The sequence below is a fragment of the Nipponia nippon genome, unplaced genomic scaffold, assembly GCF_047370975.1.
Source record: "Nipponia nippon isolate SJK-2023a ecotype South Korea unplaced genomic scaffold, ASM4737097v1 scaffold_12, whole genome shotgun sequence".
In the NCBI taxonomy this organism is placed as follows: Eukaryota; Metazoa; Chordata; class Aves; order Pelecaniformes; family Threskiornithidae; genus Nipponia; species Nipponia nippon.
In genome coordinates, this window is record NW_028262313.1 from 16,068,040 (window position 1) to 16,094,870 (window position 26,831).

General features: G+C 40.5%; 2 protein-coding genes across 7 annotated transcripts; both read left to right on the plus strand.

The window, feature by feature from the left end:
- The first annotated feature begins 868 nt into the window (after positions 1–868).
- HTATSF1 (HIV-1 Tat specific factor 1) lies at positions 869–12,016 on the plus strand. The gene is made up of 9 exons (XM_087749046.1): positions 869–1,290; positions 5,116–5,320; positions 5,640–5,687; positions 6,874–7,028; positions 8,082–8,245; positions 9,898–9,997; positions 10,499–10,588; positions 11,085–11,222; positions 11,627–12,016. Exons 1-9 carry the CDS (start codon positions 1,123–1,125, stop codon positions 11,906–11,908), a joined length of 1,350 nt encoding a protein of 449 aa, XP_087605172.1. The 5' UTR covers positions 869–1,122; the 3' UTR covers positions 11,909–12,016.
- A 4,331-nt stretch (positions 12,017–16,347) lies between these two features.
- On the plus strand, positions 16,348–26,831 carry VGLL1 (vestigial like family member 1). 6 transcript variants are annotated; one of them, XM_087749051.1, is made up of 10 exons: positions 16,348–16,483; positions 18,280–18,397; positions 18,900–18,935; positions 20,163–20,899; positions 21,000–21,063; positions 21,912–22,141; positions 22,726–23,145; positions 23,452–23,509; positions 25,262–25,321; positions 25,990–26,831. In XM_087749051.1, the coding sequence occupies exons 6-10, from the start codon at positions 21,931–21,933 to the stop codon at positions 26,003–26,005; spliced, it is 765 nt and encodes a 254-aa protein (XP_087605177.1). In that variant the 5' UTR covers positions 16,348–16,483; positions 18,280–18,397; positions 18,900–18,935; positions 20,163–20,899; positions 21,000–21,063; positions 21,912–21,930; the 3' UTR covers positions 26,006–26,831. The 6 variants fall into 6 exon arrangements, with proteins under 6 accessions (XP_087605177.1, XP_087605180.1, XP_087605181.1 ...); XM_087749054.1 differs by having other exon boundaries at positions 22,729–23,145; XM_087749055.1 differs by lacking the exon at positions 23,452–23,509.

Below are 26,831 nucleotides of genomic sequence, written 5' to 3' on the forward strand. Positions count from 1 at the left end.
ATCGCTGGCACTGTACCAACGTAGCAACCCTTTTGGAGGGGAGCGTAGCTGGACGCCCTCAGCCCCTCACATCCTTGTTCTCCGGGAAGCAGACACTTGTGGACCCCGGCGAGACCCGAGCAGCGGCCCCTTCTCCCCAGGAGGCTGAACTGGTCAAACCATTTGCACCAGCAACCTGTGTCAAGGGTGGAGCACGAACTAACGTGATTTTTTGATATTTAGCATGCCATTTTTGTGTCATCTGCCTCTTTTTGTCTTTGCCTCTAGTACGATATGAAAGCCTTTCAGTCTCAGTGACAAGATGCCAGCCAGCTAGCTGCACAGCACCTCAACTGACAGCATCAACTTGACTGCTCAGTGTTGTCCAACGTACAATAGGGGACAGTATTGCAGGAGAAAGCACTTTCAGTGTTTCATGTCCCCGAGCGGGCTTTTATCACGTAAGTAAAACTTCAACAGCCTCTATACAAGGCCCATCTGGACATGGCTCTGGACCCACAGCAGGCCCAGAAGGGTCTTTAGGCCCAGGGCCTCAGGGCCAGCCACCCTCATGCCTGCAGAAACAGAGCTGCAGCCTAGAGGAAAGGAGCGAGGCCGGTCTGGAGCAGCGAGGAGGCCAACTGCCTTTGTCCGGGCCCCGCCCGAGCCCCTCCGGCCGCCAGCGCCCGGGGAGGCTGCGCCATCGCTGCAGGCCTCGGCCCGCCCAGAGGCGGGAAAGCAAGCCCCGCCCCCCGCTCCGCTCCCAGCGTTCCGCCCTCCTCCCTATTGGCTGCGCCGCCCCCCACGTGATCAGCCAGCCCACGGCTCAGTGGCTGCGGCGCGGAGGCAGGAAAAAAAAAAAAAAAAATCCGGCGAGCGGGCGGGCGGGGGCGGCTTCCGCTCCTGCGCGCGGCGGGGACGGTCACCGGCCGCGTGAGGTGGGGAGGCTCCGCCGCCTGCCCGCGCGCTCCCCGGCCCCGCCGCCGAGAGGGGAGGAGGGAGGCGGGGCGAGCGGGCGCCTCAGGCGGCGGCGGCGGCGGCGGCGGCGGCGGCGGCGGCCCGGGTGCCCAGGCGCCCAGGCCCGGTGCGGCTGCTTTCGCCCCACCCCATTCCCCTCCGCCGAGGCCCGCCGAGGGGGCCAGGATGAGCGGTGAGGACGGGAACGAGGAGTTCTACCGGCAGCTGCAGCTCCAGCAGCAGTACGAGGCCGAACCCGGCGGCGAGGGCGAGGCCGACCCCTTCACCTACGTGGACCCGGCCGATGGGGCCGCCTACGAGTGGGACCGGGAGAAGAAGGCCTGGTTCCCCAAGGTGGGTGCGGGGGGAGCCTCAGCCCTACCTGGCCCGCCCGGTGCCCCCCCCTCCCGCCTCCCCGGTGTGAGGAGCGGCCTCCTCGCCCGGCTGCGGCCCTCGGTGGGGGGGGGCCTCGGGGGCGCCGCTCCCTCCGCCCGCGGCTCCTTCCCCGTGGCCTGCCGAAGTTTCCCCGAGGAAGGGCGAGAAGGAAGAACAGTTGCTGTTGGGTCTCGTCAGCACGGAGCTGTCTCGCTTGCCTGCATTCAGGCAAATAGACGTCTGCTGCAAAGTCTCTGTAGCGCTGAAACGCTCTTCTTTTTACAGGCAAAACCGCGGCAGCTGGTGTCGTCTTCATTTGTAACCTAACCGGCTGCTTTCTGCTCTTTTGTTGTGAAGAGCTGTAGGTTGGCTTTTCTCCTTGGCTGTGAATCTGTGGAATTGCTCAGGCCTGGCATGAAGTCACAGTTGTATTTGTGGATCTTAACGAATCGGTGCTGCCTTCGACGTGTTTAGTTTTTTTTTGTCACACAAGCTGTGATGATCTTTGTCTTTCTGTTGGCAGTGAACAACTAGTCTGTTAAGAGGTCTAGGCGAAAATGGGCTAATATATCCCTTTTTTATTATTACCTGAAAACGATGCGTGTGTAAAGATGTCTTGTTCCCTCTCCTTAGATCTTGGAAATGCACTTGAAAACTAAGAGTATTTGGCTGGGAGGCATTCCACAGAACGGAAACATCCTACAGTTTTTCATCTTGTTTTTTTTTTTATTAAATATTTTAAGTATAAAAAATGAACTTGCTATAACAACATGGTTCTTCAAGGTGAGAGGGAACACGGATTTAATGTGTTGAGCCAATCTGCTGATCTGCAAGTGAAATAATAATTTTGTTACTATGTAACAATGAATGAGGGCAATTACTTAATTTACAAATATTAAGACATTTTATAGCATATACTTGATAAATGTAATGTGCCAGTTCTTATTTGTGACTCTGAATTCCCTGCAATTCAGAGAATCTGAGTGAGAATAAAGCCTGTAGTGCTTATATGTGTGTAAACCTAGTAAGGTGTCCATGCAGCAGATGGCTTACAGAGGGGTAAAAACGTGAAAGATCCAGACTCAGAAAGTGGAGCAGTGGAGAACTGAGTATCCCTGGCTCCCTGGGGAGTGCTATATCCAGTAACCACAGTAATGTCTAAAAGGGTTCTTTTTTTATTATTATTTTTCTGTTTATCTCTTTTTCTCAGGAGCATTGGTCTTTCCCAAATGCCTTTCTTATCTCACATTGCCAGAGGAGATAACATTAAGGGTTGGACAGATCATATAGGAACAGCAAAGTTCATTAGTAAATATGATGTACAGTAGAAATTGGTAAAGAATCATTGTGAAGCACTATGTGTTATACTTGGGTCACTGAGCTAGATACCATAGTATCTCAGGTTACTTCATGTTGCTGATGATTATTCAACAGCGTGTTTTATCAAAATAGGTTTAAGAAACCGCAGGAGCCAGAAGTTGTAGTTCTTTCTCTACTCCATGAGCAGTAATAAAACTCCCTATCTCTGGTCTCTGACAAACAATTAAAATATTCTGACTGGTGTAAGTAATCATCATCTACAGACTAGTATTGCGCTGCTACTCTGCTTTGGGAATAGAATATCTGCTGAACTGCTACTAAAGCATATTTCAAAGCAGTGCAAAAAGTTAAGGATATTAACTGTCAACATTCCTCAGAAAAATTTTGAGACAGTCAAGTATTTAGTAACAGTGATTGCAACTTTGGGTATTATTTAATGATTTTTCTTTCAATGGTACTATGTTGATGGATACCAACTTTTTGTAGTCCTTCACGGACATAGCACAAAATCGCATGTTGAATTAATCTGCCTGCCTTCATCACTTGCTATGAAAAAACAGGCATTGGATGTCTTCTGTAAGCGTAGGGTGTCTGTTCTTCATTTGGTTAATCTATTCCTTTCCATTCCAGTGTGACCAGCAGTTAATTACATGCTAGCATGTCCTGTAGTATTGTATTTCTTTTCCTATAAGCTTAATTGCCCCGAACTGTACAACTGTGCAGTATGGAGGTAGAACTGATCTCTTTCTGTGATGTGCTCTAGCAGAACTGGATTGAAGCCCCAAGTAAGAAATTCTGTGAGTGCTTGTTTTCCATGCAGGCATGGTATGGCATAAATTCCAATAAAAGCCTTTATACCTGTAGAAATTCCTTTATGCTTGCAGAAATGCATTTTAAAATTAAGTAGTTGTAATGGTATATATGGTAGGATGATAGCATATTATGGAGAAAAAAAAAATCTTTGTTATTGACTGGCAAAATTTGACAGTCCATGGTAGGTAATTTGCTAAGAATAAATTTAGCTTTACATAAGAATGTGGTTCCCACTGAAGTTGAAAAATAATACTGCTGCAGGAAGGTGGCTAGTTGTTGCAGGTTTAATCACTAATTTATCAGTAGGTTCTCTAATGAAAACGAATGGTATTGTTCACCAGAAAGTTTAAAAGCTTAATTCTCTGGATTTCAACTGTGAAACTTGGGATTTGCTAAGACTGCTAGTGTCAAATATAATTAACCTTATTAGAACACGGAGTGTTCTTTTCTTCACTAAAGGTGGTTGTACTCTTCCTCTCTCTTGACATTGTGTTATGTCATTTCTGTAAGAGCAGCCACTTACATTCCTGATTGAGGTGTGTTGTGAATCTTGTTTAGCGTAGGAGCTATTCATGCTAAACTTTTAAGTTATACGGGGCTCCACAGCATCTTGCGTTATTCATGACAAGCCTGTTACTGTCAATTCTGCATTTTTGATTTGTCATAATAAAAGGTTAGAGTTGAAACATCAAGCTTCGAATCACTACAGAATAGGTGAGATTGCATTGTTATCGTTGACGCTACTGTTCGTTGTGCCGCTCTCTTACAATAGCTTAATGGCATTATGTTTTGTTCCCTTTTGAATATGGATGAAGCAAGTGCAGCACAGGTCAGAGTCAGATAAAATTTTCAAAGGTTAAGGCTCAGCTTTGGGAATAAATCATTTCAGAGTGTGCAACTTCAGAAAGTACTTCATAGTGCAGTGATGCTAGCAAAATCAGCTATGGTGTATTATCTCTTTGCGTGTTATTGCTAGAGGCGAGTATTAAAATTTACCTGGCTGGAAATACTGGATGTAATTTGTAGGGTTTTTTTGTTTTGTTCTCTAAAAAATAGACATTAGGCAATCTTATATTTTATCCAAATATAGTCTCTCTCTAGAAAAGAATGAGCTAATTATTTATCTATTGGTAGGATATAAAGTAGAGTATACGGCTTTAAACAGAGTGTTAAGATACATTTCTATTTAACTGCAATATTTATTGTCTGTCACCACAAATATATGTTGTCTCTGAAAATGTTTCTGTGAAAAGGCAGATGCCTACAAATGTCAGTCATTCATAATCTGTGGATAAGTTGGTGGCTTACCTTCAGTGTCACTTTATTTCTTCAAGATGGTCAGGAGCACTTGGTTTCTGTCCTTCAGGCAAATCCAGTTTATGTTGATAGCAGAACGCTTTGCTTGAAAAAAGGCAGAACTTGTGAAATACTTATTTAAAAACTTCATGTGCTCTATGGATTTTGTATGTTAGTCTAGTTCAGGTAACGTCTGAACTGATTGTTTTTGTTGTGTGTATGACCTTACAAAGGTGATTTAAAAACAGTTTTAAAATACTGTTCTGTGTTTAGATTAGAAACTGGCCATCATCAATGCACTAACATTAAAACACTTACAAACCTGAATTTGTAGTTCTTTGAAATTTTGGATTAATTTTCCTAATTTCTTTTCAGATAACAGAAGATTTCCTGGCAACGTATCATGCCAACTATGGCTTCCACGCAGAAGATACAGACAGTTCATCTGCTTCTGGCACAGCAACTGAAAGTAAGCAACCAGTAAGTTCTAAGACATCAGGAGCACAACCATCAGCAAATGAGAAAGGACCACAACAAACAGATCCAAAACAAAAAGCAGAAAAACGGAAGCTTGAGCCAGGTAAGCGACAAAGGGTTTCCCTCCATGTAGGCTGCAACCTGTATAGTCCTGAGTGGGAACTGGCAATTGTTCAGTGGTAGCATGTACAGCAAAGATATGGGTTGTTGTGGAAACTTCCAGGATGGTTTTAAAATTGTATGGTACTTCATAGGTATCCTCCTAAGTCCGTATGCAAGGTGGGAAAAAAACAAATTAAGGAGTGTTCAGAGCTTTTCCTGGGGGCAAGCAAAAATTCTTTGACATCTGATGGAATGTGAACATTAATGTATGCTCCCATGTTTAATAAATTGGCATAACTGAATTAAAACTCTGTTTTTAGGATGGTTTCATGTTGAAGAAGACAGAAACACAAATGTTTATGTGACTGGTAAGTAATAACATTCATTTATCTACTTTGAGCTAAAGATGGTAGAGGCTCATGTATGCCGCACTGACTTCTAATATTGCCCATTCAGTCTGCCACTTGCAAGCTACTTAACGTTATGTTCCTGACTGCATAATGTCTTTGTGACCTTTAATTGCAGATGTGGGAAAGTAATATGAGACATATTCTATGCTTTTATCTTTTAAAGGTGATTTTCTGTGAGCTACGACAGCCAAATCACTAATTATTTTTTTTTAAGTAAGCTACAGCCAAGAAAAACAATCTTTGCGAGCTCCTAAGGAATAGGATAATGAGAACAGGTTGTAATAAGATTGCATTGACTATGCATGTCACTTAATGTTTTAATCTTTCATTTTTCTTTGATTTTATAAATACATAATTAAATTATTAGATAAGAAGGAGGAAACGGTAAGTATAAAAAAAAAAGCTGGAAATAGAATGAGCAAGTAACAGGAAAGCTCAAATGAAATTATCTGTGCGTTTATTATGGTATTTCTCTACCTGTTTTGGATGTCGGGGTGCTATTTTTAGGTGCGTACACAAAGGTACCTTCAGCGGTTCTGAGCAGTCACAGAAATGCGCACACCTGAATTCTCAAAAATCTTCATCCAGGCCAAACTAGTGTGAAACATTCACATAACTTTCTCCTCCATTTTCTTTTTCTTTTTTTCTTGTCCTCAAGTCAAAGTTCAGACTTTGAAAACTCCATACATTTTCAGTTGCTTTTTTTGTTGAATTTGTGGGTGGAGAAAATAGTCGTCTGTTTATAGGTTGGGGTTTTTTTTTGTCTCCGATCCCTACAGGTGCAGTGGAACTTAAAACTTGGGCAGGATAGTTACGTTCGCATAGGCCATTGTGTCCACTGCAACGTCAGTATCAAGTGTAGCACTAAAGCTCTAGGTCTGCACATTAGGGAGCACAAAGATATTGCTGTATGTTACACCTATTAAAAAGTAAAAGGCTTTTCAAAATATTGGTATGAAGTAATGCTTAAAAGGTAATAGCAAAAATATTGGTCCCAAGGGCAGTGGTTTCTTACTGTGTATGTAAAATTTCATCCTTAAGTTTGATATCTTTCATTTAAAGAAGCACTGTGGGGTTTTTGTTCTAATGAGGTTTTTAAAAAAATTTAACATACTCAAGCCTTCTGTTTTAATTTATTTTGCAGGTTTACCTCCAGACATTACAAAAGATGAATTTGTACAAGTCATGTCGAAGTGTGGTATCATTATGCGAGATCCTCAGACAGAAGAACACAAAATCAAACTTTACAAAGATAAGGAAGGAAATCTTAAAGGAGATGGCCTCTGTTGCTATCTAAAGGTCAGTGGTGCACTGAAATGCAGTTCTCCTTCCTGTTGAAGATACTTGTTGGCCACTGTTTCAGAATCACATTCAGAAGGTTCTTGAAATATCTGAAGTATAACTTAAAATTTAGGTGTCTTCTTTTAAAGATTCATTCCAGAACCACTGACTTACCTGCTTGTGCACCTCATTTGTTTCCTCTTATCCACCCCCACCCTCCCCCAATAACGTCCGTAATACCTGCTGAACGTGTCTCTACATGTTCCTGTCTTGGGTGCCAGTGATTATGGGGTGAAACGGGGGACTCTTCACCTTTTACTTTGAAAATATGCCTCTGTGTGGCCGAGAATACAGAAATAACGAGACAGGAAGGAACATACTGTAGTCCTGTATTTACAGCTTTTAGTTGAGAACTGGTTAGATTCAGAACTGTTCTTGCATTCTATATTAGCCTATAAAAGTTTAGGCTGCAGTACTATTTCTTTCATGTGTTTCACTTGTGAATCATTTGGAAAGTTAGTGCTTGCAAGTGCAATTTGCTTTAATTCTGCAAGAAGCACCAGGCAGTACTAAATCAACTGCCTTGTAGTCTATACTAGTTTTGCAATTTTAGTAGTGAGGGCTGTTTAGTGCGCACGTATAAAGACAGTCTGTGCTCTAAAGGACTTTAAGGAAAATGTTAAAAATTGCTTAAGCACCTTAATGTCTGCTGTTCTTGGAAAAGTGATTCAAGCTTTATAGAAAATGAGCCCCTTGAAATTTTTTTATTCTCGCTTTTAAGTACATCAGCTTGCATGACCATTGCAGATTAGTTTTTATGACATATTTGAATGAAATGTATGCAGTTGTTTTTGGGAGCATTAATCTGCTGCAACAGCGGTGAAGAAATACTGTGTTTTGATAAAGAAAGCATTGCCAACTGTGTGTCAAGAGACTTGGAAGAGATATGGCATTGTGATTTTCAGTGACAGGGAATTGATTCTTAGCACAATATTCTTAATTAAATGTTACTGGGATAACTTGACTGTGCCACGTGCTCTAAAGCTTGTGTTCTGTTTTATCTTCAAATAGAGAGAATCAGTACAGCTTGCATTGAGACTTCTGGATGAGGCAGAAATTAGAGGCTATAAATTGCATGTTGAAGTTGCGAAGTTTCAACTGAAGGGGGAGTACGATGCAAGCAAAAAGAAGAAGAAATGTAAAGACTACAAGAAGAAGTTGTCTCAACAGCAGAAGTTTGTATTTTTTATTTCAGTAAAACATTGCTTGACTTCTAAGTGATATTAGTAAAGTGCTGCTTTCTTTCAAATACCATGCTAAGAGTTTTGCAAATATTGAAGTCTTATCTGACAGTAAAATAGCTTAAATAATACACATTTGGAGGGGAGGAGCTCTTAAATTAAATGTTGACATAATGAGCTTCTTCGTGATTGACACATTAAAATAATATATAGGGAACCAAGGTCCTTTCAGTTACAGAAGAAAATATTAAAACTCTGGGGAGATAATTTTTTTTTTTCTCAGTGTGTGAAAGTATGCAAGTCTTGTCACCATATTTTAGGCTCACTTTTTTAAGGTAAACCACTCTGGCTGTCCACATATTGTCTGTACCATACTTTACTTGTTGCAGAGAGCAAGAGATGCTAGCTTCTGTAGGAGCAAATACTAAAACATCTCTCTGGATTCCCCCAGACCTCCCTCTCTGGTATAAGATATGCTGGTTTTTAATTGTACCTAGATTCATTGCTTTTGTCACTTAAAAGTTGTTTTTCTGCCTTTCGGAACCAAGATGACGTGGATTAAAGAAGAAAAAAGTTGAAGTATATAGGACTGTTAATATTTTAATGAAAGCAGCATTCCACTAAACATTTTAAATAGTAATGTAAAAGTATTTTGCCATAGTTAAAGGGAACAAAGTCTACTTGACATCTTATCGATTAAAAATTGAACCACGACAAGCAGCTTGAAATGTAACTGCCTCAGAGATACATTGACGGTTCTTGTTATAAGAAGTCTCCGGTGTGGAAAGACAAGTGTGAAAATAATGAACTTGCGTTTGACAGCAATTTGCATGAATAAACTGACTTCAGTTGGTGTTCCTTTTGAATTGAAGAGCATAATTTACTTGCTACTACCTTCACTGGAAATCCAAGTTTTCTTCAGCTGAAGTAGCAGATAGAAGAAGGAACTTAAACAAGATTTTTTTTCCCCCCAAATACAAGATTTTGAGATTTAGAGGTGTAAGTGAATGTGTCCTTTTTTGTAATAGGATATGAAGTAGGCATTTCTACCAGAAGTAATGTTTTTCATGAGAAGACAAAGTCATAGAACAGACGCCCTGAGTTACATTGCTAGTTTGTGGCAGTGGCTCTGTACACTGTGGAACAAAATACATCTTGCAGCAATGCCTGTGTAAGACTCAAGGTGTTCTTGCATGTTTGTTTAAATAAAAGCAGTTAAATTTTACCAAAGGGAATACTAGATCTCCTTTTTTACAAAATAAGCCAGGAACAAATGATAAAGGGTTGACATTTTTATTGTACTTGGCAGCAGCTGGTTCCTGTATCTGAGCTGATATTAAGAAGGAATTAAAAGTTGAAGATTATTTTTTTCAGTCTTTAAGAAAATGCTTTGATTGTTAAGATAATTTATAGTTCCTCTATGAGCATTTAAGTACCTTAAAAACTGAACTGCTTTGTAGGAGAAGTGGTAAAACTGGATGGTTATTGCGTTGTTTAGAAGAGTAACTTAACTCTTTGTGTCAAAATACATGTTTTAGTTGATGTATTGCAAGAAATGCCAAATTAATAATTTTTTTTCAACAAATACTTGTAGAAACTGAAGAGAGCCGCAACAATATCTTCTTACTGTTGCTTCATTTCATTAGACAGCTGGATTGGAGGCCTGAGAAGAAAGACGGCGCAACTCGAATGCGACATGAACGCATCATTATTATCAGGAATATGTTTCACCCAAAGGACTTTGAGGTAGGAAGATGCAGTTTGCTGCTGTAGATTGTGCTGTTCTAGTTAACATTGTCTGAACTTTCTGCCATAAAATTTTAGCAGACTTCTAGGCAGATGAGAACAAAATTAAACTTACTGTTTGGGCGCTTTTTTTTTCCCCTGTGCCAAGCATCTGTTTAAAATTCATTTGTCTATTTCCAAAAAGCAAGGCAAAGATACATATTTTTCAAATCGGCCTTTTTCACTCTGTGTATCCTGACAACATTCCTTTTTGGGATGGAAAGAGGAGTAGACAGTAAGTGTGTTGGAATGGAGAAGCCAGCACAAAAGCCTTAGTAGCATTTATTAAATTCAAATAAGGGCTGTCTGCCAACTCCCAAGTGGCTTTGAAAAAGCAGCGTAACAACACTTAATTTATGAACTTTTAATAGATTGGCAGGTGCATTCCATTGGTGATTGAGCAAAAATAAAGCTAAGAAGTGCGTGCTTCTGTTTCATCTAACCTGTGCGATTGCGTTGCAGGAGGATCCGTTAGTGCTAAATGAGATCAGAGAAGATCTGCGGACAGAGTGTGAAAAGTTTGGTCAAGTAAAGAAGGTTCTCATATTTGATGTAGGTATTTTTTATAGGTTGTGTTAGCAGAATTGATGTAATCAGTCAATGTGCAAAGTGTTTAGGATTCTTTAAATATGAGCGGAGCATTTATTTGGTTTTGTGTGTTTACTTCATGGAAACGTGACCTAATCTCCCACTATTTAAAATTAGCTGGTTTGGAAATTTATTTATAAACACCTATCTACTTCAGCCTATGTGAAGGCAAACTCTAACTTTTTCCAATAACTTGGATACATGTCAGAAGTTTGAACGTTTATAAATACATTTATTTGTAGCTAAACTAGCTGAAACGTTTGTTTTCTGTGTTCAGAAAGTCTGTTCTATGTACCAATAGAACAAAACGTGTAAACTTGCAAATTGAGTTTTTCAAACGCGATTCTGTATGATCAGGATGGAGCTATATCCTGATGGATTTTTCTAAGACAATCTGAAAGATCTTTGAATAAATACACTATTTAGAAAACTATTAAATGAAAGTTGTCTCTCCTTACAGCGACACCCTGATGGCGTGGCTTCTGTGTCATTTAAAGAAGCAACAGAAGCTGATCTGTGCAAGCTAACTCTAAATGGAAGGTGGTTTGGTGGCCGTCAGCTCATTGCTGAAACATGGGATGGTGTCACGGATTATCAGGTAGCCTTTCGTGGTCTTATTTCATCAAATATTTCTTCCAAACTGAAAACCTGTTCTAATTTGAGATGTGCTTGTTGTTCCCGTCTGCATACCCTTCCCACCCCTGCCCCATCTTGCTTCTTGTCAAAAACTGCTAGGATGTCTCAAAAAAAAAAAAAATCATCTTTAATTATTCGGTTTAGCAAAAATTTAAAGGACCTGTTTGGTGTTAAAAATTGCGTGTTGGAGATGTCAACTTAGAGGATTAGCCACTGGATGTACAGATCAGTAGTTCACAGTCAGCGGGGCCTATTTAAGTCTTGAGATATTATTGCAAAATAGATGTTTGTATAATTTTATCTGTGTAAATGCTCATTTTTAAAAGTACGACTTTGTAATGATTTGCATAAACATATCTTTGATAGGTGGAGGAGACTGCAAGAGAAAGGGAAGAAAGGCTCAAGGTGTGGGGATCATTTTTAGAGGATCCTGATGCGAAGGAGCAGCAACCTACATCTGATTCAGATTCTGCAACAAGTAGCGTTAAACTGCCTGAAGGCAGACAACCTTCAAAAGTTAACGACACATCTAAGGATGTAAATGATGAAGCCCATAAGAGGGAGAATAATGGCGAGGGCATTAACGAAGATGGTGCTCCATCTACAGACAGCAGCCTTGCAGGCAGTGATGTTGAAGCAGATACATAACATCTTTAATGCTTTATGAAAGCATGGTTTTTAGGGTGATGTCTGAGTTTATCCATTTCTTCAGGGTGGCTGCAATGTTCATATGAATATATCCATAGTAGAATGTCATCAGCTGTGTGCTTTGAAGTTTTCATTAAAAGCAGTATTTAATGAGATTCTAAAAGTTTGTATTAATTGGCTGTTCAGGTAAAGTAACTCAAGTTGCCAAGAATGCAGTAAAACTCATCAGGCTTCTTTTGTTCTAACTATGCTTGTCAGTGTTTCATTATGTAAGTGCGAAAAACGTTCCAACCCTTAAGTTCATGTAACTGTATGTAACTTAAGTAACGCAAAGCTACTACCGGATTTGTGGATTTTACTGTTAATTTTCCTGTACCCCTTGGAACTCGGTATCTCATCCTTAAAAATGATTCTTGCTGTGAGTACTTTGGATCCTTTTATGGAACAGATGCTGTGATACATATAGGTTGAATGCATTGTGTATGTTGCTATGCATTAAGTAGCAAACGATAAGAGTAGTACCAAGTTGCAAACTTAAAAGGAAGTGGAAAGCAAACAAGGTTGCCATAGCCAACACAAGGCAAACTGAGTGAAGCTAGATTATTAAATCACAGCATTCAGTAAAGTATTTTTTTTTTCCCCTGTTTAGCTCTTCTGTTGATGCTTAGATCTTCTGTTGAGGCTGGAGTTACGTCAAGGAGACTAGAAATGCACGAGCACACATTCTAGGCCATAATGAAATAAGACTTTTAAACTCTCGTGGTCTGTATGCAGTTGGTATGCGAAATAGGCTTTTGATCGATGTGTTAGCTTTGGTTAGTTTTTGCTTTAATATTAGAGTAAAGGTTTTTGTTTAACTGTGTTAGATGAGGAGTGTGAGTTCTTGTCAACATTTTAGTTTAGCCTTACGTGCGCTTCAAAGTGGGGAAGATCTCCCATATTTCATAAAATTTAAAGGCTTTTGGCAACTTGAACTACAGTTTGTTGTGCAAAAGTTAGAATACTTGAAAATATGCTTTCAAATAATATTATTTTATATGGAAAAAGCAAATGCTAGCCCTCTTAGAAGTATTTCCAAAAGCAAGGATTTAGAAGACATTCTACCTTTAGATATCTTAATAAGTGGCAGGCTTTCAAAGATAACTTCAGGGGAGCCGTTTTGGGCATAGTCATTCTTAATTTAGAATCTCATTGTTTTGATACCTAAGGATAGAAGAGGATGGATTTAGGCACTAAACAATTAAAATATTGGTGCTAAATTCATAGCATGCTGTTCATATGAATGGTTACTAGTGCACATTTGTAAGGAGGATCTTTTGAGTTGTTTTAATTCATATTGGATTACAAGAAACCATAGATGCTAATTCGTATATTTCCATCCTGAAGTAATCAGAATACTCTGAAAATTGATATTTTCAAACTTTGTGCTCTGTGATTACCATTTTTATTTTTTCTGGAAGTCTATATGGTACTCTTAAGCTTGGTTGTTGGTTTTTTTTTTTTAATATGTAATTGATATGCATGGGTAGCTATGCCAACCAGAGCATCTAAATTAACACTTGCCACTGTGGTTGTAAGTGGTATCTTTTTGGGACAAAATATCTGGTCTTAAAACAGAGGTGATATTTGAATTCAGGGTTTAAAAGTCTGGGGGCTTGTTACAAGCTGGCATGACAAATTTCCAATTCTGAGTTGCATTGTGAAGAAGAGCGGTAACTCTGGCCAGCTAAGAAAGGCCTTTTTCTCATCTTTACAAGTGTGCAAATCGTACGTTTCAGCAAAACAGGTGTTTGAACAGTTGAGGGAATCTGAAACCCTGCCTGGTGTGTAGCTGCACGTAGTGGCATATTCAGATTACATCTCTGGGTTGTGTTGGTTCTGCCTTTATTTTTATTGGTAATAAGCACCACAGACCTTTGAGGGCTGAAGGTTTTGGCATATGAAGAGTGTAATTTAGTGTGGTGGGTATTGCTTTCAGTGCTCCTTTTTTTTCTTCCAGCTTCTAGACTCCAGGCTTTAGATCTATTAGACTATTGGGTTTTGTTAGCATTTTTTTTCAGAGAGCCTAGACATATAACACTCTACACAGTTAAATCACCTGTTTTACAGTGGAATAGCAAGTGATATAGGGAAACTATCGACAAATGTATAAATATTGTACAGTTCTATGAAGCCTTATCATGATATCAGATATAAAAAATAAGGTTAGTGTTAGTGTTTGATAAAAGACTTTGAAAAATAAAGAATCATTATATGTGCAGTAACCTTCCTCTCTCCAATTGATGTACAAATTTGATTGGCTTTCTTCAAAAGTCAAACGTGATGTTAGTCTTTTCACCTTTTCCTCTAGACTTCACACTGAAGTAGAGCACCGACAAAGACTGAGACCAAATGCTTTCCTGGCTTTCCTATTAACTAGGATTCTTAAGAAAATAAAAGCTGTTTTTCCATGAAAATATGTTGTTCTGAAGTGCGGCATTACACTCAAACTGCTATTTTCCTTTTGTCTACCTCTGTTATTCCCCAGTAAAATGTAAAAAATATATTTTTATAAAGTATTCATTGAGTTATTGAGGCATTTAATAGTCTATGGAGAGGTTAATGCAGCTGTGACTTTCTTTTCAGCAGATTTTCATTGAGACCGAATTCTTTTGATGTTTTCCTTTTTCAAATGATGCAAATTTTTATAAATTAATCTGAACATAAATTAAGCTTTTTCGCAAAAGTTAAAATTACTATTTTTGGAGTATGATTATGAAAATCTTGTAGTATAGAGCAGTAATGTTTAATACCAAATTTTAACAAATCTGAAGCTGAACAAGCTGAGTTGCTGTCTAAACTTAAATTTTTTTCTGACTGAGCATCATCATAAATTGGTAAGAAGTTAAAACCCCGATGGAATTTTCACTATATTTGTTCTTTAAGTAAAAGTGCTTTCTAATGACTTGTCTTGCTCATTAGAAGTGACAAAATCAACCTTTTTGCTCAGTTTCTGATTTTCCTTAGGTTCCGCTCCAGTGTCGCAGTATACTGCGTGTTCCTTCATCCTTGGGCTTTTGGTGAGAGGTTCATTTTCAGAAAAGCTGTCTCCTTCCCTCTGTATATTACGCAAACAATAACTAGCAGCAGGTTGAAACAATTTGTGGATAATCATTGTTGCTCAGTTTTGAACTAGAGAAATAGCTGTTTCTGCTAATTCGCACAGTGTGACAAAATGGATGTGAAACTGCTTAAATGTAGCAGCAGGGAAAGAGTATTAACTAACTGGTACTTCAGCATAATTTGGCATAGATAATCGCTTTCTTAAGCATGCCATACAAAATCAGTTGCTTAGCTTCAAGATATATTGGTAGTTTGCTTTACAATCAAACGCGTTTAGTGGTTTGCTGGCAAGGTAATTGTACGGCGTTACATGTATTCATCCGAGATTACGTGGTTGGAGGAGCATGGCCAAGGTAGACATCTGGAAACAAAAAGCCCCAAAAGAAAAGGCACATAAGTTGTAGCAGGTTCTCGAATGATCATATGCAGCTGTAAAGAGAGAATTAGTTTCATTTTGCATCAAAATGTTTATCTGTTTCTCCTGCTGACTTTTTTTAATTACTTTTTTTAATTGAATTTCAGTCCCTCGTACAACTTACATTTTGTATAAGGATTGCAATTCACTTAAAATCATTAGTATGTTAAATGCAGTGCATTTTAGCTAAAACATGTCCTAGACATTACTCAGTTAAGGTTAATCTATTTACAATTACAAATACTTAGCTTAAGTCACTTAAGAAAGCTTAAAGGTATTGGATGCTTCATAGAAACCGAAACTTGCCTTTAAATTTTCCGGTAAAATCAATATCCATGCCCTGAATTCTTGAACTGTATAACCTAATCAAATGCTTAAAAAAAAAAAAATCCCCCATATGTATAGATTTTAATTGGATTTTAAATTCTTTATTTTTACTTCTGAATTTGAGGAAACATACTGCAGTATGATAAACGAATTATGTAAGTTGTGCACTCGTGTTGATTTGACTTGTGTGTACTTTAGTGCTCATTATACAAGGCTTGAAGTCTTACTGTCAGGGTACTCCGAAAGTTCTGTAAAATATTTATAGAATTATGAAATCTTTTGCAGCAAATTGTTTTTTTGCTCATTCTGTAATATGAAAGTATATTGTTAGATTAAACTTTTCAGTAAGTTGTCTTGGAATTTTTCTGACAGGTTATTTTCTTTCACTAAGTTAAATCGATCGTTTTCATTTATCCTTTAGAAAACCAACATTTAAAAAAAAAAATCATTTGAATAATATCTAGACCTGTGACCGCGTCTGAGAATCCCTTGATTTGTCTTCAATTTTGTTTCTTAAAGGGGTTGTGTTTTATACTACCTTTTTAATAAACAAACTCGTGAACAAAACAAGTCTTTTCTGATGAGTTTTGAGAGAATGTAATTGTTTTCCTTTTTTCCTCAGTAAAAGATACCGTAGCATTTGGTGCCCTGGGACGTCAGTTTGTAAAGCCTATGTGTGTTAATACGCCAGAGCTTTCCGACGGGAGCCCGGCAGACGTGTCGCTAGAGCTGTAAGTGCTTACAGTGGGACACGGGATTTGTTCCCTCTTTGTGGGTTCTGTCTCGGACCTCATCCTGGTGCGGTAGCGGACCCTGCCTGAAGATAAGAGGAGGAATGAGTGCAGACACCGTAGTTATAACCAAGACTGTGTGTGCAGGGTCGGTTTGTTAAGGACAAGCAGAATCTCAATTTTTATTCTCAGAAATGAAGTGGGTTTTTTTTTTAATTTTTGCTGTTGTTCAAAGCTTAATATTTTGAATACTTAAAAAGCACTGGAAATCACTTGTTTCAATTCATAAACTACAAAGGAATAGGGAAGGTAATCCCATTTTTACCCAGTAGTTCTTCGGGGTGTTCACCTAGGAGCTTTAAACTGATGCCATCTAACAACCTTACGAGTGCTTTAACTGCTGGCCTAAGAGGAAATCATAGAATCATAGAACCATTAAGGTTGGAAAAGACCCTTAAGATCATCGAGTCCAACCGTCAACCTATCACTGCCAAGTCCATCACTACACCATGTCTTCAAGCACCGTATCTGTCTGTTCTTTAAATACCTCCAGGGATGGAGACTCAACCACTTTGCTGGGCAGCCTGTGCCAATGCTTGACCACCCTCTCGGTGAAGAAGTTTTTCCTAATATCCAACCTAAACCTCCCCTGGCGCAGCTTGAGGCCGTTTCCTCTCGTTCTATCACTCGTTACTAGGGAGAAGAGGCCGACCCCCACCTCGCTACAACCTCCTGTCAGGCAGTTGTGGAGAGCAATGAGGTCTCCCCTCAGCCTCCTCTTCTCCAGGCTAAACAACCCCAGCTCCCTCAGCCGCTCCTCATAAGACTTGTGCCCTTGAATCAGGTCTTGAAAAGCTTTAGCAGAGAAGTCTCCGCTATATGAAAGAGCATAGAAAAGGGGACCAAAGAACAAATGCTTGAGATATTGAGGGCGCTTGCCCTGCTGATCGACTGGAATCCAGTCTGCCTCACAATGCAAATGTGTTTATGCACAGAGCGTGTCAGTAAAAGACTAAGCAGCGTCCCTGGAAATGGTACAGCCTGGTAGTTAAGTTGTTCTGGGAGATGGCAGAGGGCGGATTCATCCGTATTTAGGCAGAGGGAATTGGATGGTGCTCCCCTCCTTTCTGGGTGAGTAAGCAAACTGTTAGGCTACTGCATAAAAGACATCATGTCACCAATTTGGTGACTCGAGTTCCCCAGTGTATTTTTGCAGGTGAGACTGGCAAATTTGACCCCGATTCAGCATTTCTGGAATGGCTGCGATTTGGTAATTTTGGTAAACTACCTACAAAAAACCCAGGCTACCTGTTTCTTGCTACAGCCCTTACAGAACAAGAATGGTATTTTTATTTTCTGAAGATTTCTGTGGTCATCTAAACAGATCCAGCAAAGGAGAGAGAGAAATTTGGTTATCTGATGTGGAGACAGGTGATCTTTTCCTTCTTGCAGATGTTTGTACTTACACACTTAATGCTGAATATGCTGTAACCTGGCATAAAAGTCCTTTCTGACCCTGGCCAAGTTTGGTTCTCTGCCACAACTTGTTTACCATCTCTAAACTCTTCCGAAGTCCAGACGCTGTTGTCTTTATTGTGTACACATTGTCATAAAAAAAAAAAAAAAACTACTTACAATCCTATTTTCCTCATTCCTGAAACCTCCTAACCCGGTTGACTTGTTGGAGTGCATTTCATGCATTCTTAGCAGATAGGCTGAAGGAAACGCCTAGTTCACTCGCAGCTAGAGGCTAGAAAGCATGTAGGGAGTTGATGAACGTTGCTTGTCTCCTGCAGTCACTGCAGAGCGCGCCCAGCCTGCCGGGGGAAGGATCCCAAACGGCTGGACACAGCATGACCGTCCCGCGTCTGGAAAATCTGACTGGTGTGACGCCGCTCGTGACAGTGAGTTAAGGTAGGAGAATTCAATGATAATTTCAAAGTACGTTCACTGACTTTCTCAAGTGTTCCCTTATTTGAAAGATACTCGATGGAAGAGAATGCCTGCTTGTTAAATTATTGCTTAATACTTGGGAAGTGGAAATTTTTTTGTTTTATTTATTTTTAAAACTGGTTTGGGCTGCATGAAATAGAGAACAGAGTTCCCTGTCTGGCGCTACAGTGATGGGAGATTAGTAGATACAGCAAGGGTGGGGAATGTGAAAAAATATTGTGAAGTATTGTCGCTTGCGGTGAGCAGACAACAACCATGTCTCTTAAGCCTGTGTTGACCATGCATCATTGTCCACCTGAAGGACAAATAACTTGCACAATTACGTGCGCTGTTTTGCCATAATTAACCCATTCTGAGAGTAGTGTGGGGTTAGCGGAGTCCATTTCATCCTGAGTTCCACTTCTAGATTTTGACAGCAGTTCGTGGCAGATACAAATCAGAAGGATTTCCGCCTTTTTTGCAGACTTCCTGCTGGAAGACGGAAGAATGGGAAGTTCAGGTAATGAAGACCACAGTGCACCAAATCTACGTCCTGACTCTTGGGACGTTGGATTCCTCATGTGCATATGATCACTGAGAGGACTGAGATACAACCTAGGTTGCATCCAGCCTTCTTATGGCTACTTGTTGGAAAGCACGAGAGGTTTTTAAGGGAAATGAGAAAAAAAAAAAGATAAACGACCATTTTTTCTTCTAAAAAAGATATTGTTTTTCTAGCATTGTAACTGCTGTGGTCACAATTCACACAAGCATAACAGCTGCTATGCACCAATAAACGGTGCTAAAGGAGCTTACAATTAACGTCACCAGCAAGTTAAGCATGTTAATAAAGAGGTACAAAGATGCAATGGCTGGCTTGCACTGAGTGAGGAATAGGAAAAAACAGAGCTCTGGGCCAGAGCTAATGCCTTTTAAATTGTATGTTGATGTGTAGTGGTGGAGCAGTGTAGGAACTGCTGGTTTGCTGCTTGCTGTCGAGATGGCCTGATGTAGTCCTTTCTCGGGCCATATGGTCGCTGATGGCTTTGCCAAGCTTTCACCGCTTGGGTTGGAATTTTCCATGGCAAGTGTTAGCCTCCAGCTGAGCAACCAGAAAGTTTCTTAACCTAAACAGTGGGTTCCTTTCTAAAACAAGACTGGGAAAAAATAGTGTCTCTTCCTGTGCTTGAAGTTCTTCCAGTTGTTTGGCTGGGTTGTACTAGTTCCTGCTCCCCTCGTGTGCCTTGGGAAGGTGCCTGTAAACCGGGAGGAAGGTTTTTCGGTTTAAGTTTCTGTGTTTGGGAAAGTTTGATCAGTTTTAAAGTTCTGAAAGATGGTCTTCTGTATCAGAGGACTGTTAGAGTATCCCCTTGCATTTCCTAACTGGTGACCAACCTGTATGTGTCCCATCCCTGCCCCTGCGTTCAGGTTTGGAGCTGAAGAAAGGATGCAGGAAGGGCAAAGTAATAAAAATCCTAAAATGAGGACTGAGAAACTCTTGAGTTTGAACATAATTTGGTAGTCGATGACAGGGGATTGGGGATGGCTGAGCAAGGGATCATGAAGAGGGGAGAACTGAACCGGGAATATGGGGAAGGTAGAGGTAACAAGCAAAACTAGACAGAAGAAATTATAAACATGGACAAGAAGTTTGTAGATGAAGGCTTAAGCATAAAAAGGGGGGTGGATTATGGCTGGATAACCTTAATCCTCTGATTTCTTAATGTCTCAATACTTGGTTTTGCAGCCTGAACAGTCTTTTCATGTGTAAGAAACGCTGAGAGACCATTTGGAGGCAGCCTTTGCAGATACTTCAGAATACTCTTCGAGACACAGATGAGTGCAATGTTTATTAGGAAGCTTCTGAGGATTGGGGGGTTATGATTAGAAAAAAAAATCAGATACATGTATTGGAATAGGTTAAGCAGTGCTGCGTATTGCAGGGTTAGTTGGATGGAAACACAAATCTAATGATTCATTAAGTTTTGCGTCGTACAACTGGCTATCGGCCGAAAGTTTCCCCGGTCTCTGAAAAATAACAGCCTTTTTTTTTTGCTACCAAGGTAAATCAATTATGCTATGCAGTGTGATGAGCTGACAATGAGACTGGAAAACTGAATAGAAACAGCAGGCAGTTCTCACTGCATTCATAGCCTGAGCATTGCTAAATATGATTTTGATTACAGCAGAACGTATGAGCTGTGGTTGAACTAGCTCCCCTGCGGCCAGAAACTGCACAAATGCATAAAAACGATGCTTCTCCAGGGCAAGCAGTGACGTTCCTTGTCCTACTCTTACCATATCTGGCAGCAGAGATTTTTAAGGAGAACAAAAAGGAGTCTTATAGTCTTCTGTTGACTTCCTGCAAACTATTTGAGAGTAATTCCTGCCTTAAATCCATAACTTCTGGTTGAGCTACAGTGTATGTTTTAGCAGTCTTACTACCAAAGTTTTAAGCAACTGGCAGACCCACCACGTTCCTAGGTAAGTTGTTTCGAACAAAAAAGGTTTTTTGTTTGCCTTTTTTTTACTTGAATTTGCCATAATTTGAATTTCCAATAATCTGAGTGTCTTTTTCTAACAGGTGAAGCAACTACTTATTCTCAGAAGTCTTTTCCTTGTGGGGGCGTGTGCTGAGAGTGATCAAGGTACCTTGAACTTTACCTTATCTAAAGTTATTATTTTAAGCTCCAATTAGTATTTGTTCTTCTTTAGTTTTTGGTTTTTTTTTTTTTTTTTTCACTTTGTCAATGTGTTTTTTGAACAATTCAAAAACCAGAACTGGCCAAAGCATTTTGATAAGTTCACCCGGAGCTTCGTCCAGGGCTAATGCCACCTCTGTATTTTCTGAATTGTTTGTCTAAGTGCTTCAGTTCGTTCAGCACACTTCCATCCTCAGGGTATGTTTGCACAGTGCTAGGTCCTAAACCCAGGGTTACAAAGATGGATGAAGACAGGGGTGAGAAATGACAGCTGGTGGATAGATGTGCCCATTTTATTCTTCAATAGAGCTGATGCTGTGGCATTGACAGGTAACCCGTACAAGGTTGGTATCCATCAGGCCCTCTGCATCTCCGAGCCATTCGCTTTTTTCAGGATGCAGTGTCCCTTACTAAGGTTGCATATTGAACAGTTACATCAAACTTAGAGCTCACCAGCAAAAAATACTGCATTGAACAAGTTAAAGACTAATTGGATTCAATCTGTCTGACTGGGAAAAATGCGCTTCCATCACAATTCTAAAAAATGTAGTACCTATTTGTTGAAAGGTTGCTCCTGTTGTTATATACTTAAAGTATTTCACATTAGAAGTATATAACATGGAAATTAGTACAGAAAAGGTGTGTGGAAGAAGCAGAAACCCAGATAAAGAATCTGATCTTATTCCTAACAGTTGTTCTGGCCCTACCAGTTTCAGGAGGAAGATAGGCTCACTACTGAATGTGCACTTCAAGTTGAATAGTATTTCTTTGACCGGTCTGGGTTTTTTTGGCAGGGGCTGCTGGTTATTGAAAATGGAAGAAACAAGGAAGCTCTCTCCAAAGCCATGTAAAAGCAAAGAACCTGTGACAACAGAATGGGGGTCTCAGAGTGTTGTATTTACATATTTCCAAGGGGATATTAACAGTGTGGTAGATGAACATTTTTCTAGAGCTCTAAGCAATGCCAAGAACCCACAAGACCTGAGCACAAAGCACAAGGGCGAGACTGTTGTCCTGAAGAATGGTGAGCCACTTTCCATGCGTGAGCGTGGTGTTAGATGGGGGGTGACTAGCTTTCACTAAGGAATTTAAGATGCAGCATGCTTAAATTTGGAACTGTGAGCAAACAGAAAGCAAGAAAATCGTGCTTGCAAAGCCCTGGATTATGTAGCTGGGACTTCTGGGTAAATCCCTGTGCTTGCTGGGGTGCTTCTCAAGCCCTCCATGGGCCTGTTGGCAGGACCGGGTCCTCATTTTCCAGCCAAGAGTCTCCATCACTGTCAGATGCATTAAGTGCATTATGACTTAATTTGTTGTCTTAGCAAAAATATATTTGTCTAAGCTTGCAATTGTTAAAAACCTGCCTGTGCTAGTGGCCTGTAAGAAAACACGTGTAATATTTATTTGAAAGTATTGGTGGTGGTGGTTTAGTCTGCTTTTAGTATGAATTTGACGTTGATTTTTAAGATAAGCAGCACTAAAGTGAATATATATTTCTGCAAACATGAATATGCAATCTGGTAGCGTTCCCTTAGAAGTACATTGGAATTTTCCTTGGAAAAAAATAAGAATTGCTGAGACTTCAGATGCTTTCTTTCTCTTTTTAAGTAGATAGCGTGTCTCCCCATCAGTGGAATTTTTCTTCACGTTGCTCCAAACCATATCCGTCGTCATCTGCAACAAGCATGTCAAATTCTGGCCTGAATTTTTCTGCTGCTGGTATGGCAGGCCAATACCAGCCATCAGCTCTGCGGAGTCATCCAACTCAACCTGCAGATTTATGGCCCTTCCCTTCGATTGGGACTCCCAGTCTTTCCAGTTCGGTGTATCATCATGCCTTGCCTGACCTGCACACAGTAGATGAACCGATCTCTGACAGGAAATACGGTTCTCTTCTTGGTCTTCTGCAACAGGAAAGGTGCCTAACGTCCATGCAAGAATGTAGCATGAAGCAACACTCAAGTTCTGCTTGTGTGACTGGACCAGCTAGGTTTCAAGATATAAGTCAAAGTTCAGTTCCTGGGGGAGGTAAGGAAATACTTACTATCACTTTATTCTTTGATGGCATCTTATGTAAAGAGACAAAATAACGCGGTCTGTTCCTGAGGTTCTCAAATTGGAGCCATCTTCAGCCCACCTCGTAGAAATTTTTTGCAATAGATAACCCATGATGTGTACTCTGGTACTTGGGATTGATTAGCTACATAGTATGGCTTAATCAAAAAATATGCATTGCCCACTTGCACAATATTTTACCTTCTGACTTACATTAGGGAGGTATTTTAAGTGAATATAAACATTATTCACATTGCTATCAGGATCTCTACCTTATAGGCAGCAGGTATGGTGTGTACCAGGTGCTCCTGTATTATGACCAGCGAGGGGTGGCCAGGTAAGAGCTCTGAGCAACCTGTCTTACTGTGTAGGGCATTAATGATATTCTGAATAGAGGATGTGAAACTGCAGCCCTTACCAGAAAGGCCAGGGATTTCTCTCCTTCCCCGGTCTCTGTCTGTAGCTGGAAGGACTGGGGTAAAGGGGCTGGTGGGCCGGCCTTGCCTCATCTCCCAGCTAATTGCTGCCTGCCATGAAGCGCTGCTGCCCTGTGTGTCAAAGGCTGTGATTGCTCTCTGCAGTGGATTTCCCAGAGCTAATGCAATTCATTCAGGAGCGATGACTGTTGCTTATTTATTATTAACAATTAGTAGGAATCCCAACCCTATGTACACAGAAGAAAGATGGCTGGTGACTGAAGTCTGTTTCGTGGGAGCTTATGTCCCTACAGCATCTAGGACTGCTGGATAAAATTGCTCCCCTGTGAGTAATTTCTGCCTTTGCGAAGCTCTCTGGGATCAGGCTTCCTGGCCAGAGCCTTGGTGCCCTGGTTGGGTACGCCTGCCTTGCTGTTCCTGGGCGTTACCCAGACAGTCAGCTTGGCACTGGTCTCCAAGAAAAAGGATTGTGAAATTGTGTAGGGAATCTGCTAGAAAAACACAGCACTTCCTACCTGGTGCTTCTAGATAACAAGGACCAGGCATGTGAAGAAGTGATCCTGAGTCTTAGGTTTTGAAAAATAACCAGCTGTGAAATACCTACAGGTTACCCAGTTTCTAATCTGCATCAGCAGGAATTTGGCAGAACATAGACTAAAAGTACGGTTTATATCTGCGAGCAGCCTTACCCACAGTTTCTCTTTGGAGGCTATACTGAAGCGATGTTGTTATGAGGACCCCAACTGCAGGTGTTTTGCTAACTCATTCCTGCCGGAGTGTCCGATGCCTGTCTGTGCGTGGAAAAGGGAGAGTGTGCACGTCTTCAGCTGGAATACAAGTTTTCTGCTCGTGATACGTAGTTAGATAGATTTAGCTGAGACTGTATATATGTGTTGCACTGGCATGCAGCCTAGACTTTTTGCAGGTAGTAAATGACAGTCTAATTACTTTAAAGACACTGTCTGGACTTCTAGGATTTAACTTAAGAACAAGGTTAGGTGCCCTCTTCCCCCAAGGGGGCAATGTGAGCCTATCAAGGCTTGGGAGCCCGAGGAACCGACTCCTCCAAAAAAGGAGATGTTTCATGAAACTGGTTTTGGAATTGAAAAAGGGAAGCAGTGCTAACAACAGCGGACTTTTGTTCAAAATTTCAGGAAGAAAATGAGCGGGGAAAAATTGAAAAGGACGTTAAACAGCTCGATGTTCCCCAGCCATTGCCAATGAAAGCCTTTTCTTTCAGGATGTTTACAGGGCCTTTCCAAATATTCGGGGAGCCTCATAACACCACATGTGTAATGCCGTACATGTGCTTATCAAGCAACCCAAAGAGACCAGATAAGAAATGGCTGGCCCGTGTTCACAGGGAGTCTTTGGCAAGTCCTTAGGATGTGTGCATCTAGTCTGGCTGTGGGAGTCCCTGTTTCTTGGCTCTATCTGTTAAATATACTTCTCCTTGTGCTGTGTCATGTTTAAGAACAGCTGATATTTATATTTATGGAAGTGTATGTTGCTGTGCCAGACAGCACAGAGCTCTCCAGCACCTGTGCTATAGGCTGGGCTGCAAAAGCACAAGGTTTCTTTAGGAACTACTGCCTACTTTTAGCTCTGTGTTGAATCTCTGCTCATCTCCAGTATTTTTTTTTTTTTTTCAGAGAGGAAAGCAAGCTCTTACCAAGGCTCAGAAAATCCCAGTGTAAGCCATGCCACTGCAGGTGAGTAATGAAACCAGCAGGCTTGGAACAAATTAATACTCACCTATGAAGGATAGATGCCTTGCTTATGCACACAGAATTAAAGATGCTTCCAGACTGTATTTTAAAAGCTTGCTTTTCCCCCAGATGTACACACCACCTCCCGTAACTACATTAGCAGAGAAGAGGGAAAACATTCTATTAAAATCAGATATACGATTTTCTAACTCCATCTACCTTAGTTTCTGTGGTTATACCATCAGCCTGCTACTTCACAACGCCTGTTTTGCACTGGCTGTCCAAGGTTCAGATCCCAGAAAGATAGGACACCCCTTGCTGTGTATCTCAAGCGCCCAGCTTCAGGCTGAGGTCCCTGTTGGACCTGTGTGCTAGCATTGCCGCAGTTTTCACCAACAAACCCACCACACTGCTAGCAGAGTTGTTCTAAGAAATTATTCCCAAAGCATTCAGGCTTCCATATTTTTTATTAGTCTCTTGAGACTGTGTCATACCCTGATGTTGGTTCTTTGATGTGCAATATTTTGGGGATACTTTGTATGGGTCATTCTGGTTATTCTAGTAAGGGCCCTCTTGCATCAGACCCAAAGGTGCAATTTTGTTTGCACAACATCCCAAGAGATTGCGTGGACTATGCTGTTTGACTGTCCTGATACTGCTGTGTCTTTCAGGTATTCAGATTCATGACAGAAGACAAGATTTGTACTTCTAGCAACTGGATGTTTCTACTTTATTCTGAAAGAGAAAGTTCTTGCTGTGAACTTTTATTATTTGCAACTGTGAATCAAGAAGAAATGAACCGCAGATATTCTGTGCTTTTTCTCTCAGTTGGAAGAATACGTGTACTATTTACTATTTGGAAAATCATCTTTTTCTATTCAGTAAATAACTTCTAATAGCTGTGGTATTAAACCTGACGGTATGTTTGTTGTGAAGAAATATTGTCTACTTAAGGCTTTCATGTAGCCCTCTCCAAAAGGACTCTTAGCACTTTTTAATCTTTCTGTGTTTATTCATTTACCATCTCTTGATAAGAAGCACAATTCTTACCAAAATGCAGTTAATAACTGATAACTGCAGGGATGCAGTTAGCATAAATTCGGTGCCACAGCTTCTTATCTTGATTTGATATCTCCATATGGTTTAAAATAGTTTTAGACCATGGGCAAGAGACTTCAAGACAGCCACAGATCAGCAAAGCACATGATCATGTTTATGTTTTGGAAGCACCGTAATTTGTAACTTTACTTGCAGTTCACAGGAACATTGTTCAGAAACTCTGTAATACGCATATACCCAAAGGCTCCGTTTTGCCTTCTCATAATGTGTAATCATTCTCTAGAAAACAGTGAATTAACACCAGATCTGGGAGGAAATCTGGGTCTTCACTGGATGCAGTTAAAATACCACTGAGCAAAAAGCTGGAGGTGGGAATGGTCTGTTTTCCCAGGCTCTCTGCAGGTGTAAAAGGTTCTTTTTCTAAATAAACCCTGCGTGGTTGAATTTTAAATTA

Excerpts from the sequence above, each read along its gene's own strand:
- HTATSF1 (XM_087749046.1), top strand. The coding sequence starts at position 1,123 with ATGAGCGGTGAGGACGGGAACGAGGAGTTCTACCGGCAGCTGCAGCTC. Across the intron at positions 1,291-5,115 it reads AGAAGGCCTGGTTCCCCAAG|ATAACAGAAGATTTCCTGGC; the intron begins GTGGGTGCGGGG and ends ATTTCTTTTCAG. Across the intron at positions 9,998-10,498 it reads TTCACCCAAAGGACTTTGAG|GAGGATCCGTTAGTGCTAAA; the intron begins GTAGGAAGATGC and ends ATTGCGTTGCAG.
- VGLL1 (XM_087749051.1), top strand. The coding sequence starts at position 21,931 with ATGGAAGAAACAAGGAAGCTCTCTCCAAAGCCATGTAAAAGCAAAGAA. Across the intron at positions 22,142-22,725 it reads GACTGTTGTCCTGAAGAATG|TAGATAGCGTGTCTCCCCAT; the intron begins GTGAGCCACTTT and ends TCTCTTTTTAAG. Across the intron at positions 23,146-23,451 it reads AAGTTCAGTTCCTGGGGGAG|GCAGCAGGTATGGTGTGTAC; the intron begins GTAAGGAAATAC and ends TCTACCTTATAG.